The 18,671-nt window shown below is 51.9% G+C and overlaps 1 protein-coding gene across 1 annotated transcript; it reads right to left on the reverse strand.

Moving 5' to 3' along the window:
• Positions 1-881: 881 nt before the first annotated feature.
• DVL3 (dishevelled segment polarity protein 3) lies at positions 882-15,345 on the reverse strand. The gene is made up of 15 exons (XM_019795793.2): positions 15,092-15,345; positions 9,654-9,723; positions 8,990-9,111; positions 8,759-8,868; positions 8,428-8,563; positions 8,149-8,242; positions 7,886-7,955; positions 7,126-7,265; positions 6,865-6,941; positions 6,683-6,750; positions 6,385-6,534; positions 5,496-5,627; positions 5,143-5,310; positions 1,944-2,159; positions 882-1,845 (listed from the first exon to the last, which is right to left on the reverse strand). The coding sequence occupies exons 1-15, from the start codon at positions 15,250-15,252 to the stop codon at positions 1,409-1,411; spliced, it is 2,151 nt and encodes a 716-aa protein (XP_019651352.2). The 5' UTR covers positions 15,253-15,345; the 3' UTR covers positions 882-1,408.
• Between the last annotated feature and the right edge of the window lie 3,326 nt (positions 15,346-18,671).

Here is an 18,671-nt window from a genome sequence, read left to right on the forward strand (position 1 = left end):
AAACTGGAGATAGGGTAAAAAATAAAACCTGGCAATTGAGGAGTCTCAGAAGTCCCCCTGCCCAACCTTTCTCTGGGGTATCATGGTGACTGTGAAATCAGGGAAGGGTGTGTGGGGTAAGGGGCAGGGTAAGAACAACCTGCCAGTTGCTTGGGGAGTCCTCTGCTGAGCCTAACCTGAGACCCAGCTTATGAGCTGGAAGGCAGGGTACCAGCCCTACAACCTGGGAGAGAGGGTCCAGCCCTCTGGGTAGGGACCAGCCCTGAGGCTTAAGTGAACTTGCATAGGCACATGTGTGTATGTGTGTGTGTAAGAGAGAAAGAGAAAGAGACAGAGAGAGAGGAGAGAGGGAGGGATGGGGCAATCTCTGGAAAGGGGAACAGAGTCTCTCACACGTGGGTGAGAGGCTGAAGCCCTCCACAAAAGCCTAGTGACTCAACATGTTGAAATGGGGGTGTGGGAGCTGAACATCCTTAGGAAGCCCTGAAGGGCTGTTGAAGCAGGGTTCCTGGTCTCCTCGGAGGCTGGGCCTCCCTTTGCTGGGGGCTCACAGAAAGTCAAACAGCCCGAAATTCTTGGCTGCTCCAGGCCCAGGAAAAATTGAGGGAAGAAAAAAGAAAGAAAAGAACTGTTTCAGGCCCAGAGGTGAGATGAGCCTGTTGGTTAGTAGGGTTAGGGGTCTGAAGGAACCAGCACACAGGGCAGGCATAGGGGTATAGATGTAGGGTAGAGCAGATATGCTTCCTGGAAGCCACTAGCAGCTCAGGCAACTGAGGGGGCCCTTTAGGCTTCTAGTAAAGGCGGGCACAGGCTGGGATAGATTGGATGGTTATTGGAAGTGACTACAGCTCTAGGGTGCAGGACTGAGGCAGCCCAGAGGGCGGGGTGGGGGGGCAGTTAGGAGGAGAGGCAGATGAAGCAAGTATTTTTTGGTGTCATTATTGTGGGGGAGAAGTTAAGAGATTAACACACATGCTCGAGGGGATGCGGTTAATGGATGCACCGGATGTAGCTGGAATGAATGGTGCAAGTTTGCTGAAGGGGGAAAGGTGGGGATAAAGGGGTGAGCAGGCCCCCAAGGGTACCGCTGGGGTCAAATCCTGCGTGTGTGGAGGGAATAAGGAGCAGCACCAGCAAGTCAGGTCCCAGTGACATGAAGGATCCTGGGAAGGCCTACGCAGCAGCTAGTGGACAGAGGGACAAGCTGGGGCAGGTGGCGGGTTAGGGGCCGCAGTGGCGATCGGTGGGTGCACCCCGCCCTCGCTGCGCCCAGCGAGCAGTTAGCGCGCCTGAATTTAGTTCAATTTATTTCCCTTTCAGGTACCAAACAAAGTAAAAAGGACGGATGGAGAGAGGGACGCAGCCGCCCGGGTGTGGGAGTGGGATGGAAGTGGGAGAGGGGCCCTATTCACATCACATCCACAAAGAACTCACTGGGGTTTCCCATGGCCATGCGGAAGGACTGTCTGCTGGCTGTCAGTTCGGGGGGCACAGAGGCCAGGTCGCGGCCCGGAGGGGCTCCTGGGGGCCCCATGGCCGCGGGCGGTGGGGGCATCATCAGCATGGGGGGACCGTAGAGCGGGGGCACGCCAGGGGGGCCGTAGCTCGGGTGCGTGTGGTGGCTGCGCAGGCTGCTGGCCATTGAGTGATGGCTGCGGTGGCTATGCTCGCTGGCGGCAGGACCCGAGCGCTCGCTGGGCGCCCTTTCCCGTGGCCCCCTCAGGCTGCTGCGGGTTGTGTGGTCCGACTCGCTGCCGCTGCCTCCGGACTTCGAGTCCCCCGCCTTCTGGTCCTTCTCCTTCCGCCGGTCACTGCCGCTACGGTTGGAGCCACTGCTCCGGCTGCCTGTAGGGGACAGGCAGGCCCAGGGTGGGGGACGCTCAGAGCTTGCGGAAGCAGCTTGGGGCTCGCCTGTGCCCCCACCACCGCCCCCTCTGCCTTACCTTCACTGTGCTGACTGCTGGCGCTGCCCCCACCATAGCTGTACCCCAGCTCTGGGAAGCCTGGGTGCGGGTTGTAGGGGTGTGGGGGCGGTGGGTACTGGTAAGGGAAAGCCATGGGCCAAGGTGCGGCCCCTGGGTGCGGCAAAGGGGCCAGCGTGTCCTGGTCAGAGGCGCCACTGGAACCATCGTGATCATGGAGGGACAAGTTGGCCATGTCTGTGGAGGGAAGGGGAGGGCCAGATGAGCTGGGTCTATCCCATGCCCCCACACCCCTAGGTCAGGAGAGAGAGGTCCCTGGTCTAGATCGGGTGCGTACATTTTCAATGACACCTAACAGCAGTGGTAGTTTATCCCCCAAATGAGAGGAGGCACCGGTCAGAGATCTCTCACTTCTTCAGACCCCTCTGCCACCCACCTGAGATGGTGGAGAGGGAGACCCCGCAGACACAGCACCAAGGAAAACCCTCCTCAGGAAGGCCCTAAGCCCCCACTTCAGACGCTCAATGCCCAGTCCTGACATCCAACTCCCAGTCCTGGGGAGGCTCCCTTTCAAGGGTTTAACAGTTTCTCCTCCTTCCTCAGTAAACCGGAAGGAGGAGCAAAAGTCTTAAATAGGCAATGTTCTCCTCTGTTCACTTAGGGGAGTGTGGGAAGCTGAGAGAGCAGACAGGTATGGCAAACCTGGAAGTCATTAGGCACGACACAAAGCCCTTCACCTCATGCAAATGTTACCACCATCCTATGAAGAGGACATTAGTCACAATTTTTCCAGATGAGGAAAGTGAAGTCCAGAGAGGTTAAATGACCCGCCTGAGGTCAATACAAACTGTAGCCAGGGCAGAAGCTTGGAGTTGCTTACTTTCTTCTTACTTTTCCAAGTTAGTCATTAGTAAAGAGTAGGGAGCAGTTTGGGGAAATTCAGGTGAAATTTTGCCCTCTCCCTTCACCTAGGACTAAAAAAACCCCACAAAACCCATTATAGGCCAGAACGAACATAGGCCTTTCAGAGCCTCCCCACACAGAAGGGCCTTGGTCCAGATGGATTTTCTGGTGCTGCTGGGGAAGGTGGAAAGGGCTCAGAAAGAGAACACCCCATTCCCAGCCAGGCCTCATTCTTCACAGTATTAACATTACCTGTTTCATGACTCTGGCTCCCACAGTAAATTGTGAACTCCTTAAGGACAAGGCTGCCCCCACCTATGTTGGAACTACTTGAAAAGGAATACAAGGGGCCACCAGAAGTGATTACCTGCCTGGGACACCCCTTGCTCGCACCTCAACATACCAGGTCCCAGAGCTCTGAGAGAGCTGGAATTGTCCTATGGGCCAGCTCCTGGATACACATGGAGCCCATTGTTCCAACTCCTTAAGTAAACCAGCCCAACGTTCCAGGGGAGACAAGGTCAGGAGAGGGGGATCTGAGAGGGCGGAGGCAGTCTGTGGAGTCTACCAGCTAAGCCATCAACCTATCAAGGCCTGCATGGGTGGTGAGGAGCAGGGGCCTGCCTTGGCTCATGCCCCAAGAGCTACTGACTATTTTAGCCTCCAGGTTATTGTCCTGAGGGGAGTGACTGTGGGCTCCTAGGGATCCCAGGTCCCCAATTCTTTCCTTTGAGTCTGCTAAGGAGGCTGAGGAGAACTTGGCCACTGAGAAGAAAATGACCTCTTATCATATCCCTGAACTGGGCCTCTAGGGGGCCTTGGCCCATGGGTAGAAGACCCAGGAGGCCCCAGGGATAGAACATTTCTTGAGCAAAAACTACATCTGTCTTGAGAAGCTTTAGGGGTCCCTGGAGGTTCAGGGCCAGGGCTGACTTCTGCTAATGATGATAATAATAACCACACAGGATTGAGTCTAAGAAACCATTAATTATAAGATGTACCCCAATTTTAGAGATACTGAAAAGTGAAAGAAATGTTCACCTTAGAATCAATTAAATTTATGAATAATGGAGAACTTTTTTAGAGCACTTACTGTGGGCCAAACGTGGTGCTAAAAGCATCATATACGTTTGTCTTAACCTCTAAATAGCTCTGGGATAGGTGCTACTATTACCTCCAACTTACAGATCAAGAAATTGAGGCAATGAGAGGCTGTGACTTACTCATGTTCACACAGTGAGGGCGGGGCTAGGATTTGAACTCAGAATTGTCCAACTCCAAAACCCTATGCACCTGTCACCCTCCATCACGAACCTGTGCTCTGTAGCAACAGCCTTTCTAGTCTTAGAACCTAATCTGAAGCATTTTAAGTCAGTTTTTGGACTCCAGCCAGCAAGCACCACCGGGCTGACAAAAGGCTTCCTGAGGCAGAGGCAGCTGTGGGGAGTGGGCTTCTGCTCCCAGCCCTGAGCAGTGCTGTCCTGTTTTGAGGACTCCCCTTCCTTCCCAAGGGCTGTCTACATGCTCAGGAGGAGAAGGGGGGTTCCTTGCAGACCTTTCCTCCTTAAAAACCCTCATTGGCTTTGCACTCTCTTGGGATCAAGTCCAAACTGCTCAGGGCAGCTTGCAGTCCTCCATAAGCTGGCCCTGACAGTTTTTTTCAGTTTCATCCCAAGGCCCAGCCCAACCTCAAGGGTCTGAGGAGGCTGAGAACTTGAAGCCTTAGGCCAGCCCCAGGTTCTGCCTTGGTGGAACCTGCTTGGTGCTGGGAGGGTGATCAGGGGCCAACGGTAGGATCTCTGTTTGACCTTGCTAAGACAATGTTTCTGCAACACCACACACCTAGGCAGCTTCAGGTGGTAGTAAGAAAAAGGACTCTGAGCCAGAAAGACCTGGTCCCAAGGCCTAACTCCTCTGCATCTGGCTGTGAGAATGGGTGGACTATTTAACTTCTCGAAGCCTCAGTTTCCTCAGCTAAAATAGGGATAGTGATCCATCTCCCAGAAGGTGAGGAAGCGGGGGTTGTAAGGACTGAGCAAGAGTGAGATGATACTTAGGAACAAACAGCATGGTGCCAGAAACAGAAGAAGCACTTAGGAAATGCCAGCCCCAAGACGGGGATGCAGAGCAGGTGAAAAGGCCTGACCAGGCTCTGCTTCTACTAGAGAGGGAGGCCCGTGTCAGGCCTTAAGCTGGGCCCCCAGCTTGGCTGCCTGCTCACGCCTCATGTGGACTCCCTGGGGTCTGCTGCCACATCCCTAGGCACCTCCCCACTCCCAGCCAGGAGACAGAGCAAGGAGGTGGGGGAGGCACATACTGCCACAGAGGTCACCGAAGATGTAGTAGCACTGCTCAGAGAAGGTGATCTTGTTGACAGTGTGGCGGATGAAGCCGGCTTTTAGCAGGTTGCTGGCATACTTGCGGGCCTCTCTCCGGTCAGTGAAGCCTTCCACGTTGTGATATAGCCAGTCCACCACATCCGAGCCTGGGGGCAAGGCCACCACTTGATTGGGAGGCCCACCTGACTTGGGCTCATGTGACTTCACAGAAGCCACAAGGCTGGCGCTAATTCCAGCTCAAAGGAGTGGCCCAAGGGAGATCTTCGCCCCCAGCCTGCCCTGCCCCATCACTTCCCACCCTGTCCTTCATCCCACCCTGGGGCCCTCTCACCAATGAAAGCGTTGGGGATGGTAATCTTGAGCCACATGCGGTCACGGACCTCCAGCCCAGATTCAGGGGAGGCCATGGCTTTTACAATGGCAGCCATGTCACTGTGGATGGACAGGTGGAAGTCGTCTAGGCCTGGGGGTGGGAGGGAGAATGGTGAGGCAGAAAGGGGCTACAGAGTTATGTAGAGACGAGTTTGCACTGCAGATCTACCACCTAATAACTATGGACCGATGGTGGGCACATTACTGACTTCTAGGACACTTAGTTTCCTCCTCTGTAAAAATAGGGACTTTAATATTTATTTTGCAAGGATTTTTTTTTTTTTAAAGTAGGCTCCACATCCAACGTGGAGCCCTACACAGGGCTTGAACTCACAACCCTGAGTTCAAGACCTGAGCTGAGATCAAGAGTCCAACGCTTAACCAATTGAGCCACCCAGGCACCCCATATTTTGCAAAGATATTTGAAGAGAGAATTAAATAATATAAATGAAGGTGCTTAGCATAGTGTATAATACCCGTGTTATAATAAAAATGGCAGCCATTTACCGAGTGCTTACTTTATCACGTACTGGGATCAAGGCTTCACTTATATCCCCTCATTAAAGCCCCGCCCCTGCCCCAGAACCCGGTAGAGTGCATATCATTAGTCCCATTTTACTAGAGGAAACTGAGGGTTGCGGGTTGCTTAATACAGGTTCAGAGGCAAACACTGTTTAGTGAGGGTCGGGTGCCCACTGAGGGAAGCTGCAGTGTGAGGTAGCTGGAATGAACTCAGCCCCCTCTCCAGCCCCCTCTGACTTTTAAGCAAGAGTCTCCACATGGGCCTTCATCAGTCCCTCCCACCTGGCCCCATCTGCCGGGCCTAGGGGGCAGGGTTGGACACTCACGCTCTGTGTCAGGGATGGAGCTGGTGATGGAAGAGCTGGTGGAGGTGATGGTGCTCAGGGAGGGGCTCATGCCATAGGCAGGGAAGGTGCCGGTCATGGCTGCAGTGTGGGAGACCCAGGCTGCAGGGTCAATGGGCCGGATGGGCTCGCCTGCAGGGAGGATGAGAGTCAGAGGCTGCCCATGCAGCCCACTGCCAGGCCCCACAGGGTAGGTATGAGGGTTCACAGCAACATAGAAGGAAGGGCTCACGTGTGCCAAGCACGACCAGCTTTAGAGCCAAGTCCCCCAACCACTTACTCCTGGGCAGTGTGAAGCAACCACGTGGACTTGGGTCCCAGCACTTGGCTACAGTCAGGGTGATGGGCCTGAAAGCAAGGGTGTCCCTAGTGAGGGCGGGATGCATGGAGCCCAGACCAACCCCCTGCCTGACAGCCAGAAATGCCTGCCCCCTCCTTCCCAATGTCCCATCCCATCCATACCCCGGTTTGTGCACAATCTCCCGCAGTACACGGACTGCGTCGTCATTACTCATGTTCTCAAAGTTGATCTCGTTTACCTGGGAGAGAGGGCCAGAAGTGGGATAAGCAGCTGGGTTGGGGAGGTGGGTAGGGAAGCTGAGCTTGGTGGATCAGGAGGTCTTCCCCCTACCAAGAAGTGGCCTCTAAATGAGCAGGGTACAGGTGGTAGGGATTATCTCCCCACTCCCCATCAACACCACCGTCTCCGGTGGGCAGTGGTACCTGTAACAGCATATCTCCTGGCTCGATGCGTCCATCTGCAGCCACAGCCCCACCCTTCATGATAGAGCCGATATAGATGCCTCCGTCACCACGCTCGTTGCTTTGGCCCACAATGGAGATGCCCAGAAAGTTGTACTTTTCTACAGAGAGTAATATAACCTTAAGAGGGGAACAAGGTTCCTACCCAAATTCTCAGCCCCTTATTATGAAAGGGTGGAAAGGGATAGGAACTAACATTCATCGAACCTGAATCAGGCCCTGTGTTCAGCATGCTCAAGCATATTTCCATTCAGTCCTTGCTAGCTCTGCCACAGGGACTCTTAGTCCCATTTTACAAAGCAGGCAACTGAGGTCCAGAGAGCTTCAGTGACTTCTAAGCCGTTAAGTGGCAAAACCAAGATTCAAACTCAGACTTAAATTCTAAGGTTGGGGCTCTTTTTACTACATCCAGCTATCTCCTAAAGACAGTACCTAGGGCAGAAATCAGAGAGCAACAAGCAATGGCTGGAAATGGGACGGGGGATAGGAATCAGAAATTACTTCCTCCAGGAAGTCTTCTCTGACGCCATCCTCTGTGCTTTGTCTCTGTCATAGCCCTGATCATGAGCTACTGAAATGATCAATTTATGTGTCAGTTTATGTTTATGAGAGAAAGCTCCTTGGGGGCAGGGAACATATCTTGTGCCTCTCTGAACTCCTCAGGTCTGCCCAGTGTCTGCCATATAGTAGGCCCTCAAGAGTGTTGTTTCACCAGACTCACCCATGTTGAGAGTGACTGTGATGATGTTGAGGGACATGGTGGAGTCCGTGATACTGCTGAAGGACGAGGACTGGAATAGACAGAGGCCCTGAGCAGTACATAGAGGTGGCCAAGAACTCACTGCTCCCACCTAGGGCCTCCTCAAGGTGAGCCCTCAGCATCCCCTCCCCTCTAAGGCTCAAATCCTGGCCCAAAAGGGGGGTCTAAGGAAGCACACACCCTGGATCTGCCCCCACCCATCCCCAGCATCTCAGGGCCCGTACCCGCTCAATCCGAGAAACCTTCTGCTTCCTCCGCCGCCGCTTATGTCTTCTCATCAGGCGTGAGGCGCTGCTCTGCTCTGTGGAGCTGCTGAACCTGGGGGGCCCACAGTCGTTCCCCACCAGGCTGGCCCATCCCTGCCCCACAAGAGGTACTGCAGGGCCCAAGTCCCCCATGCAAAGCCCACATCCCTCCCAGGGTCCCACCATCCTGGGGGGAGGTGGGGTCAGGGCTCCTCAGGGGTCACCTGCCCCATAGTACCAATGAAACCAAAGCCCCACCTGCTGGTGGAATCATCCTCATCCGAATCAAAGAAGCTGGTGGTCTCTAACTCGCTGCTCATAAGTGTAGATGAGCTATCATAACCCCCTGGCTCTCGCCGCCGTTCCCCCTTTGCAGTTCCATTTAGCCGGGTTGCTGCAGGGAACAGAGACAGCTGGGTTCACAGTGTCAGTGTAGGAGGGAAAGGAGGACACAGGGCTGGGCTAGGGACTGCACTGGGGCCAGGCATACCCACAGCTCAGGAAAGGGCAGAGAAGCGGGTAGCTGAATGGAAGCAGCGGGGGAAGGTGTGGGGGTGGGGAGGGAAGGCGTCTGTTCAGGAAGACGCACTGTGCTCTGGGCCATCCCTCCTGCGTGGCCGCTCGCGCTGGGCAGACACCAAGGAGTCCGTCTCTGTGTCATTGTCCAGGTTCTCCTGGCTGCCTCCACCAGCATGAGGGCTGCAGGGAAGAGAGGACTTGGTGGGAGAGGGGGCAGGCTGGGGCCTCCCTCCCCCCAGCCGTGGGCTGAGCTGATGCAGCCCTCCCCCATGGGCCCGCTCCACTCTCAGGCCACACTCACTGGAAGGATGGGGGCCGGGAGTCCCCAATGCCTCCTGTGCGCTCCATGGGCGGTGGCAGTTCTGATGGGTTGTCAGCACAGAAGGGAGCCGGCTCTGGGTGTGAGCCCTCAGCAGACACCAACTGATGGGGAAAGAATGGGTGGGTAGTATGGTACGGGGGCACCAGGGAAGTAGCAGGTGGTTGGCTTCTGGCAGGGCATGCAGACTTGGGGAGAATGAAGCGGGATATGGAGGTAGAAGAGACAGGACTGTGCAAGGTGAGCTGAGATGAGGAATGGACTCACTGTTCGTGGATGGGGAGGATGGGAGGCATGAGCTATTGCAATGGGATGGGGGCAGAGAACAACGGTCAGTGGTCCAAGGCAGAGGTTGGCTGGAACCTGAGGCAAAGTGCCTCAAAGGGCATAGGAGACATCTGTGTCTCCGATGAGTGTTTCTGTCCCTCCCTTTCCGCACATTCCACCCCCCCCCCCCCCCCCCCCCCCCCCGCCACCTTTCACCAAGGCTACAGAGTCTGGGGTGAGAAACACTTCAGGTAGAAATCTCAGGGGAGATTCAGATATTGAAGTATAAAACCACCAGTTATAATCTTAGCAATGCTATTCCTCTGTCTAGCCCACTGCAGGAACGCAGGAGGAGGGAGGGCCGAGGAGGGCTCCTTACCCAAGACACCACCCGGCCATTGAAGCAGGGCAGCTTAGCATTGTCGTCGGATATCTCCTCCTTCACCACTCTGCAGGGAAAGGGTGGGGGTGTCAGAGAGAGCTTTCTGGGGTGGAAATGGAAGTGTCCTCACAATCCTAATTCAAGAGATCCTCCACCCTGAACTGGTAATCATGCCACCAGCCTAAGCCTATTCAAATGGAAGCAGCAGCTCTTTAGCACCACCAGGAAGACACCAGCCCTGCCCAGGCCAGATGCCATCCTAGGGTGTTCTCTCCACTATCAGGTGATTGTAAATTACACCTGACAAATTGCTGTCCCCCATGAATGTGGCTACTCCCTAGAATCTTTGAGAGTGCTTTACCCAGCCCCAACATAGCTCTTCTGGGCTGGACTTATTCTTCCCCTCTGACCCTAAACTAGGACAAAGCATAGCCTTATCTCTGTCTTTCCCTTCTTGGGAATCCTGACATTCTTCTAGGAGGTGTGGATGAGAAGTTTAAGGAAATTAGGAAAGAAAAGGGCAAGAGGTATTTACTGAACATCCTCCACTGCCATTATGATAATAGTCCAACTGCTCTCATTTACGGAGCATGTTATCACGGGCCAAGCACTAAGCTAAACACTTTACTTGTGTCATTTCATTTAATACTCACAGCAATGCTAAGATAGATACAGATGGGGAAACTAAAGCTTAGTAGGTTCACAAATTCACTTACAGTCACACCACTAATTAAAGCTGGAATTTGAATCCTGGTCAGCGTGATTCTTTAGCCTTTATTATTACCTGTTATACCATCTTATCTCCCTATAGTTAGAATGCATAATCTTCACATCACCTTCATTATATGGACAAGATCCTCATTTTATGAGTAAAGAAATGGAGAAACATTCAGTAACGTCCCAGGTTGCAGAGCTGGAAGAAGTCAGAGTTGGAATTCAACCCCAAGCTTGCCTGACTGCAAAACCTATGGTCTTTCCATGGTATTTCACATTTTTTCTCATACAGTGGCAGGTGATGTGGATCTCTGTGTGTGTGGTGGTGGTGGTGGGGTAGACAATGATGTGGGGCACGGAGGCAGTGAGATGTGTTTGGCATGTAGTTTGGCTCGGGGGATGCATCAAGGCAAGAAGTCAGACCATGATTACAGTTTGGGGCCAGGGAAAGGAATGGAAAAGTTTGAGGACCCCAGACTGTGTCAAACACCCCAGGAGTACAGAGCTGGAAAGATGTGATCAGGGGCAAGAGGAAGACACATGCCTGGGGTTGTGAGCAGAGAGGGAAGATAGCAAGGAAGGAGGCTGGGAAGCCTAGCCCTTCCTTGTTCTTGGAGCAGCTTCTGCCCAGAGCAGGGAATATGCTTGGCTCCTTGTGATGCTCACATTCTTGGACTGAGAGCCAAGTTCGAAGACCGAGCCTGCCTTTCTTCCTCCCATTCAGCTCTGGTTCCTCCACCATTTCCAACTTCACAAAGACCCTGGGAAAGCAGCTGTAATCATCCTGGTCAAACCCACAAAGGCAGAAAGCCTAGGGATAGAACATGCTAAAAAGAAGGGACATGGAGGTTAGCTCAGAGTCACCAGCCAGGCTGGCCACAGGGTACCCTAAGCTTGCAGTCCAATATGGGAACTGGGGATCAAAGGAAAATGGGGTATGTGGGTCGCATGGCAGAGACTGATCTGCTCTGGAGAGGGTCTCCCTGTGGGGAGAAACTGCTGCTGAGTCCCCACCACTCCCTCCCTAGTAGTCCCCACCACACAGCTCCAATGCTACAGATGTTTCCTCTCTTTCTAGGGGTCACCGACAGGTCGCCAAGGCTCTGCTGACTCATAACGATCAGCTGATCTTCAGCAACAGCCTTGGGGGACCTCAGACAGGCCTCCCCCTCCCACCATGGAGATGAATGGCTCAGGGTTGCACAGCACTAACACACACACACACACACACACACACACACACACACACACACACACACACGCCCCAAGCAGAGTTGAACAAATTTGGGTTCTAATTCTGCCACTTATTAGCCCTCCTATCTTAGAGACGTTTCTTAACTTTTCCAAACCTTTGTCTTATCCTGGTAAGTGGAATTTGTGACTGCCTGGCATGCTCTAGGATTACAATAAAAGCTAGTTATTAGCTGTGTCAATTTTTAGCAGGTTCCATACTCTCTTTCCAACTAGGTGTAAGTTTCTAAGGGCAGGGACCAAACAAATCTGCACATCACTCATTGTCCATAGTCGTTCATTCACTTAAAAAGCCTTTGCTAAGAGCCCAGTGGGTTTTAAATCCTGTGCCTGCCATTGTATAAACCTGAAGAAGCATCAGACCAGGAGCCTGCCTTGTCCTTGGAGGTTATGGCCCAATGGATAGTTCATATAAGTATATGGCAAGTGGGAAGTGGTCAGAACCATAAGACAACAGATGTGTTCACTGGTCAGATATCTCTTGAGTATTATTTAGGTGTCAGGTCCTGGCTAGGAGCTGGGCAGGTGTAAGGATAAACAGAATAAAGTGCCATAACTTTAAAAGCTAAATGCAGAGGATGGGGCATTTTGGACCTGGGTAAGACAAGGGAAGAGCCGTGCGCTCTGGGTAGAAGGTCCAGAGGCAGGGCAGTATGTGACATGGAGTGGGGAGCGACAGAGTTGGTAGCCCAACTTCCCACGTTGCTCCCGCCCACAGCTCAAGGTGGCTCTAGCATTCATCCCCTATCTCCCTCAGTGCTGAAAATGTTTATTCTTCCTCCCTTTCCCAAATAATTTAAAAGGGTCTGGCCTACCTTAACTTGACAAGTACTTCTGGAGACCAGATGGGAGGTAGGGAGTCCTCAGGCCTCACAAACCAGAATCTCAAAGGGTGAGCTTGGAGAGCAGCCTTTCTCCTCTGACCCACTCTCCCATCTGTCAGCAGAGGTCGCTGGCCTGACCCTGGTCTCATGTGGCTAGGATAAGTGGCAGCCCTATCACCTCTACAGTTTGCCAAGGCTCAGCATCTCCCTCAGAGAGGATGTATCTGTTCAATGGTTATGATAATAATAACACCTACAATTGTGTGATTAAGGTCTTAGACATTGGAGCCAGATTTCTGAGGCAGAATCAAGCTCTGCCACTTACTAGCTGTGTGGCCTTGGGTAAGTTACTTACGTTTTCTCTGTGCTCTAGTTTCTTCATCAGTAAACTGGCGATATTAATACTTATTTCATAGGGCTATTAAGGTGACTGAATGAGTAAAGATCTGAAAAGCATTTAGATCAGTGCATGCACACTGAAGCACCATAAAAAGAGTTTGTTAAATAAATGAAATATATATACTTCTCCGTCGCTAGTTCTCTGTGACAAGACAGCCCTAGCCCTCTCCTGCTCAATAATCCTTCTAGGGATAAAAACAAAATCAATCTCCTCCTTTAGCTTTGTTTTCAACCCTGTTAAAACAGTCTACTGTAATATTTTGCAAAGGATGGTTCAAGTACCACTAACGTATGCAAGATTGCTTCAGGTGCACCTGAATGAATGTTTAATTCAATAGTTAAGTATTTATTTTTAACATATTGTAGGAAGAAATACAAATAGAAAATAAGACCTGTGATTTCATATTACTGATTGGGTCAAGCTAAGAAAGAGTGAGTGAACTGGCAGTGAATTTAAAGAACAACATTAAGTCAACTGTGAGCAGATGTAATGGGGACCCTCCTATGACTATAGTTAGGCCTGGCTTGACCAGGGGGAGTGGGACACAGCCCAGAGAGGTCTAGGTTTGGGGGGGGGGGCTGCTAAGCCCATTGGGCTCAGGGGTGAGTTGAGGGTGGAGACACAGGCCTATCCTAGTGCCTCAAGGCATCCAGTCCCAGGGTGACTCCAGCACCCGGGACTCTAGCTGATTTCCCCTACCCCATACCCTGAGGTGGCATCTTGGTCTCTTCCAACTCTGTTTTGCTCTTACCAGGCCAAGGCATCTGCCCCCTCACTCTCACCCCACGCAGATCGATCCCTCTTCAGAATCTTCCAATCAGGGGTGTTTATCTCTGGACTGAAGCCAGACAATCATTACTACACCAGGAGTATCCCACCCCAGGGCAGGAACAACAACAGAAGCAAGAATGGTCAGAAGCTGGGTAGCACTTCCCACTGTACAAAGCACTCACACATAGGCTCTCATGGCTCATCAAACCCTGAGTTCCATGGGGAAAGGTGACAGCAAAACATGCTAGCAGAAGAGAGAAAAGGTGCTTGCTTCCCAGGGCCAAGAGGGCAGGGGTCTTGGAAGAGAACCCAGACTCATCAACACCGGGGAGGAGAATGTCTCCTCTCACTTAGCTCTGGGGCCTCAGCTCCAAATAGCAGTGCAGGCCTTAGGCTGGGGCTGCAGAGACAGGCTTTAGGCCCGGAGGGCCCAGGGAAGGCCTTCCCCACAGGCCTCCAGGCCCAGTGCCCAGTTAGTGTGGGGCAGGCAAGTCTGGGGGCCTCCCCCTCCCCCAGTCCCCTGGGAGTTGGGGGGGCGGTGAGGGGATGGGCCAGGCTCCCCCTCCCAGGCCAGCTGCTACAGAACCTTCCGGCTCCAACATTCCATCCCCTCTTAAAGGGGAAGTGGCTGCTTCCAAACTCCGCCTGTCCAAAGCCCTGCAGCTCAGTGGAGAAGACCCCGCCAAGGAGAGGAAGATGAAGAACTCGAAGAGACTCTTCCTGGCCCTCCCATCCAGTCTCTGAGGCCCTTTCCAAGGTCTCCCCCTTGGCCACCATCTGGAGGAAAAAGGCCCCAGTTCTGAAGGGAAATCAGCACCTAGGCCAGTGGGGACTTCTCAGGGGTCAGGCACTCCAATTCCTTGACATCATCCTGAACACCCCAAAAGAAAGGGTAGACAGCTAAATAAACATTAGGTTTTCTGGCCTTAGCTTGCAGCCTGGCCCCCTAAACCACCCCCCCAACTCCCCCTCCCCCCAGTTCAAAGTCCCACAGCATAGCCCCTGGATGCACTACTCCAAATATGGCTGAGTTGGGAGCTGAAAAGATGGAGAGGTCAAAGGCCGAGGGCCAAACACCCCAAATCTCTGCTAAAAAGGTGGCTCCCTTGGCAGGCATTAGGCTGGGGACTCTGGCTCTGGAATCGTGTGTGGGGGGTGTGTGTCTGTCTATGTAGGCCACTGGTCTCTGAGGAGGTGAGGGGGGTTGGAACTCTGGTTGCTTTTGGGGAGCTGGACGTCCTCCTAAACTAGGGGGGCCTAGATCCCCCACAAGAGGTAAATGGAGAGTCCCTAACGGGGCTAGAACTCCAGCCTCTGAAAAACCCAGGGGCGGGCTCAAATGCCCAAGTCGCCCCCCTGGAATCCAGAGTAGGGCTAGAAGCCAATGTAGCAAAGGGAGTCCAAACTGGCCGAGAGGGCCCCAAGAAGCCGGAGGGGCCGGGGTCCCCCGGAGGTGAGGCGGGGGCCATCCTCACCCGAAATCGTCGTCCATAGACTTGAAGAAGAACTTATAGCTGGGTCGCTGCAGAACGCCCTTAAAGTCCGCCAAGGTGACGCGCTCGGCGGGCAGGGGCAGCTTCACCAGGTACGGCGTCTCCTGCCCGTCCAGGTGGTAGATGATCTTGGTCTCGCCCATGGCTCCGGCCTCGGGCCCGGAGGCCCGCGCGCGGCCTGCTCCGGCGGCCGGGCCGGGCCTCTCGGGCGGCGACTGCGCTCGGCGCGGCCCCAGCGGCTCNTGATCGGCCCGCTCCCCTCCCCCGACCCAGGCGCGGCCCCGCCCCGGCGCGAGCTCCGCCCCTGGCCGCCGCCGAGCCGCGCTGGCCACACGGCAGATGGCCGGGCCCTGCGCCCGGCACCGCGGACACCCCGCCCACCCGCCGGGCGTTGAGCTCGGCTGCCTGCGCTCCGGTCCCAGGCCTGCGGGGAGCTTGGTGGCAGTCGCCTAGGCTCCCCAGACAGGGAAGGGCAGATCTCAACAGGATGGCCGCGTTCGCGGACTCATCAAGGCCCTGGTTCTGGACCCAAGAGAGATCGGCTGCTCCTCAGCAGCCTGGGGGCACTTTGGTCCCCAGAGGTTGGGGGGGGGGTAGGTTCTGACCGGGTGTCGATGGGGAAAAGTGACCTTCACGTGGCCCTTTTAGGGTCTGTTGGAAAGCATAGTTGCTGTCACTGAGTCTACCAAACTGAGTTCCTTGAGGACAGAAGGGAATCGAGTTCTGATTCCTTTATAAGCTCAGTACCGGACTCCTGGGTGGCTCAGTCATTTAAGAGTTTGCCTTCGGCACAGCGTTTGCCTTGGTCTCAGGGTCCTGGGATCGACTCCCATCCCACTCCTGGCTCAGCGGGGAGTCTGCTTCTCCCTCTTCCTCTGCCCCTCCCCTCTGCTTCTGCTCTCTCTTGCTCTCTCAAAATAAAAATATGTTTAAAAAAAGACACCTCAGTACAATACCTAGGTGCAAAGCGGTGGCTTAATAAATGGACTGATGCAGAATGAGTGTAAGAATGAAAATGAGTGCAAGACTGGGACGGTAAGTCTCAAATCAGAACTAGGTATAATCGGTCTCTGACAGATCTCTTCACCCCTTAGCTTTTAATTCATTTAATAAATGGGTGCCCACTAAGGTGCAAGGCATACTCTGCAAACTTGAAAACAAGACAGTTAAAGCTGCCCTCAGGACTTTCACTCACCTGAAAGGAGGCACACGAGCTTTTAAGATATAACTTCAGAGGGATAAGTGCTATGAAAATGATAAAACGGAGTGATGTGGTAGTAGAAGGGAGAAGAGAACCATGGGTGGTTAGAGAAGACTCTTCCATTTCAGCTATGACATAGAATGGAAGAAACAGCAGCTAGAAGGTCCAGTGTGGGGGAAAAGCATTCCAGGCAGAGGGCACAGCCAGGTATAAAGGCTCAAGGCAGGAATAAACTCTCCCAATTTTTGGAACAAGAAGGTCATTGTGACTATAGTGATAGTGGTAGAATGAGGCTGGAGAGGTAGGCTGGGCCCAGACCACATAGGTCCTTTAAGGCCACAGGAACAAGTGTGGGCTCCTCTCACTCCATCTTGTACAGTTGCCAAATTAGCATTTTGAGAGTAAGTACCTCTTCCACAGGACTCTTCTGCTCAGAAACTTCTCCACATTCCCATCTTTCCAAATATTCTTAGCACAATATTTAACTCTCTCCATAATCAAAACTACCTACCTCTATAGCTATTTTTTCATCATATCCTGGCTATTTTTTTTTTTTTACTTCAGCAAATCAACCTATTTGCTAGCCCCTGCACATACTTTGTGTGCTTTCATTTCAAAGCCTTCTCTTTACTTTTTTTGATTAAATATATGTACATATTAAGAAAGCTCTTAATAGCAGTTCTCTGTCCCATTTTCCATCCCACCCCAGTACATACATATTTATAAAACCTCATACTAGTTGGGGGGGGGAGAAACAAACCTCATACTAGTTATTGATTTATACATTCTGGACATTGCTTATTTATTTCCAAATTTGATTGATGGGTTTATCTTTCTTTCACCTCCTCCTAAGTCTTCTAGCATCCAGTGTTGCTATTAAGCAGTTAGTTTGAGCTCTATTTTTCCTAAGGCTTTGCACATGACTTGTTTTTACTCTCTCTGGAAGTCTTTAGGAAGTTCTCTTTATCCCTGGGATTCCAAAATTTTTAAAAAAGATTTTATTTATTTGTGAGAGAGAGAGAGCACAAGCAGGGGGAACAACAGTGGAGAGAGAACCAGGCTCCCTGCTGAGCAAGGAGCGGGATGTGGGACTCTGGACTCTGTCCCTGGACCCTGGGATTACAATCTAAGCAGATGCCTAACTGACTGAGCCACCCAGGCTTCCTGGGGTTCTGAAAGTTCATGGTGATATGTCTTGGTGCTAATTTACTGTGCTAGGCACTTGATAAGCCCTTTCCATCTAGAAGTTCAACAATATTTCTTTGAATTATTTAATAACATCACTACCATTTTTCCTGTTCTTTTTACAACTCCTGTAAGATGTTGGGCCTTCTAGATTGATTTTTTTTTCTCCTTTATCATCCATTCCCTTTTATTTTTAAATGACTGCACCTTTTTTTGCAAGATTTTCTTGACATTTCTAACCTTTCCCTTACCCAATTGGATAGGTAAAATATTTACAATTCAAAATTCAACTACATAAGGATGGATATGGTCTCCATCCTATTCAGGTCTCTAGTCCTCCAATTTTCAGTAGGAAATCATTTACTTATTTTTAATTTCTAAAAACCTTGTTATCCAGTTCTCCCTTTTCACAGTACTTTTTTCATAGACACAGTATCTTCCCTTTTTGAGTTTTAAGAATAATTATAGCTCCCCCCTGCCCTGAGGTTTGCAAAAACTCCCTACTTTCTCATTGTTTCCTTGATTTCAGTTTTGGTTGGTCTTTCCTCAAACGTTTGATGGCCATTGGTGGTCTATTCACATTTAAGAGCAATATACTAAAAAAACTGATTGGAAGCTCTGTCCAGGTACAGGGCTTTTTTTTTTTTTTTTAAGATTTTATTTTTTAAAAATAATCTCTATACCCAAAATGGGGCTTGAATCCACAACCCCAAGATCAAGAGTCGCACATTCCACCGAGCCAGCCCCCACGTACAGGGCTTATTTAAGAGGTTTCACTGTAGGGTGATCAAGTGGGGGTGAAGATGGCTTTTTGTTTTGAGGAAACAAAAAGGGTAAGTATTTAAAGTCTCCCCCCCCCCGCCCCGTTTTTCAGTTTGTTTTTGCCTGGTGTGTGCTGATATTCAGAGCCCTCATACACTTTCACTTAATCCCTCATTTCCAATCTAGCCCCTCACCTCCATCCCCATGTCTGCTCTTGAGTCCAGAGACTCGAATACCTCTTCCCTAAGGTTCTGAAATTTCATGGGGATATTTCATTCATTCTACTGGGCACTCATGAGCTCTGTCAGTCTGAAGACTCAAGACCTTCAGATTTAGGAAAACTTCATAAATATTTGATAACTTCCTCCCCACCATTTCTCCAGAGACTAATCTCCCACTTCTTGCAGGAGAGTA

The sequence above is a fragment of the Ailuropoda melanoleuca genome, chromosome 1, assembly GCF_002007445.2.
Source record: "Ailuropoda melanoleuca isolate Jingjing chromosome 1, ASM200744v2, whole genome shotgun sequence".
Classification (NCBI taxonomy): domain Eukaryota; kingdom Metazoa; phylum Chordata; class Mammalia; order Carnivora; family Ursidae; genus Ailuropoda; species Ailuropoda melanoleuca.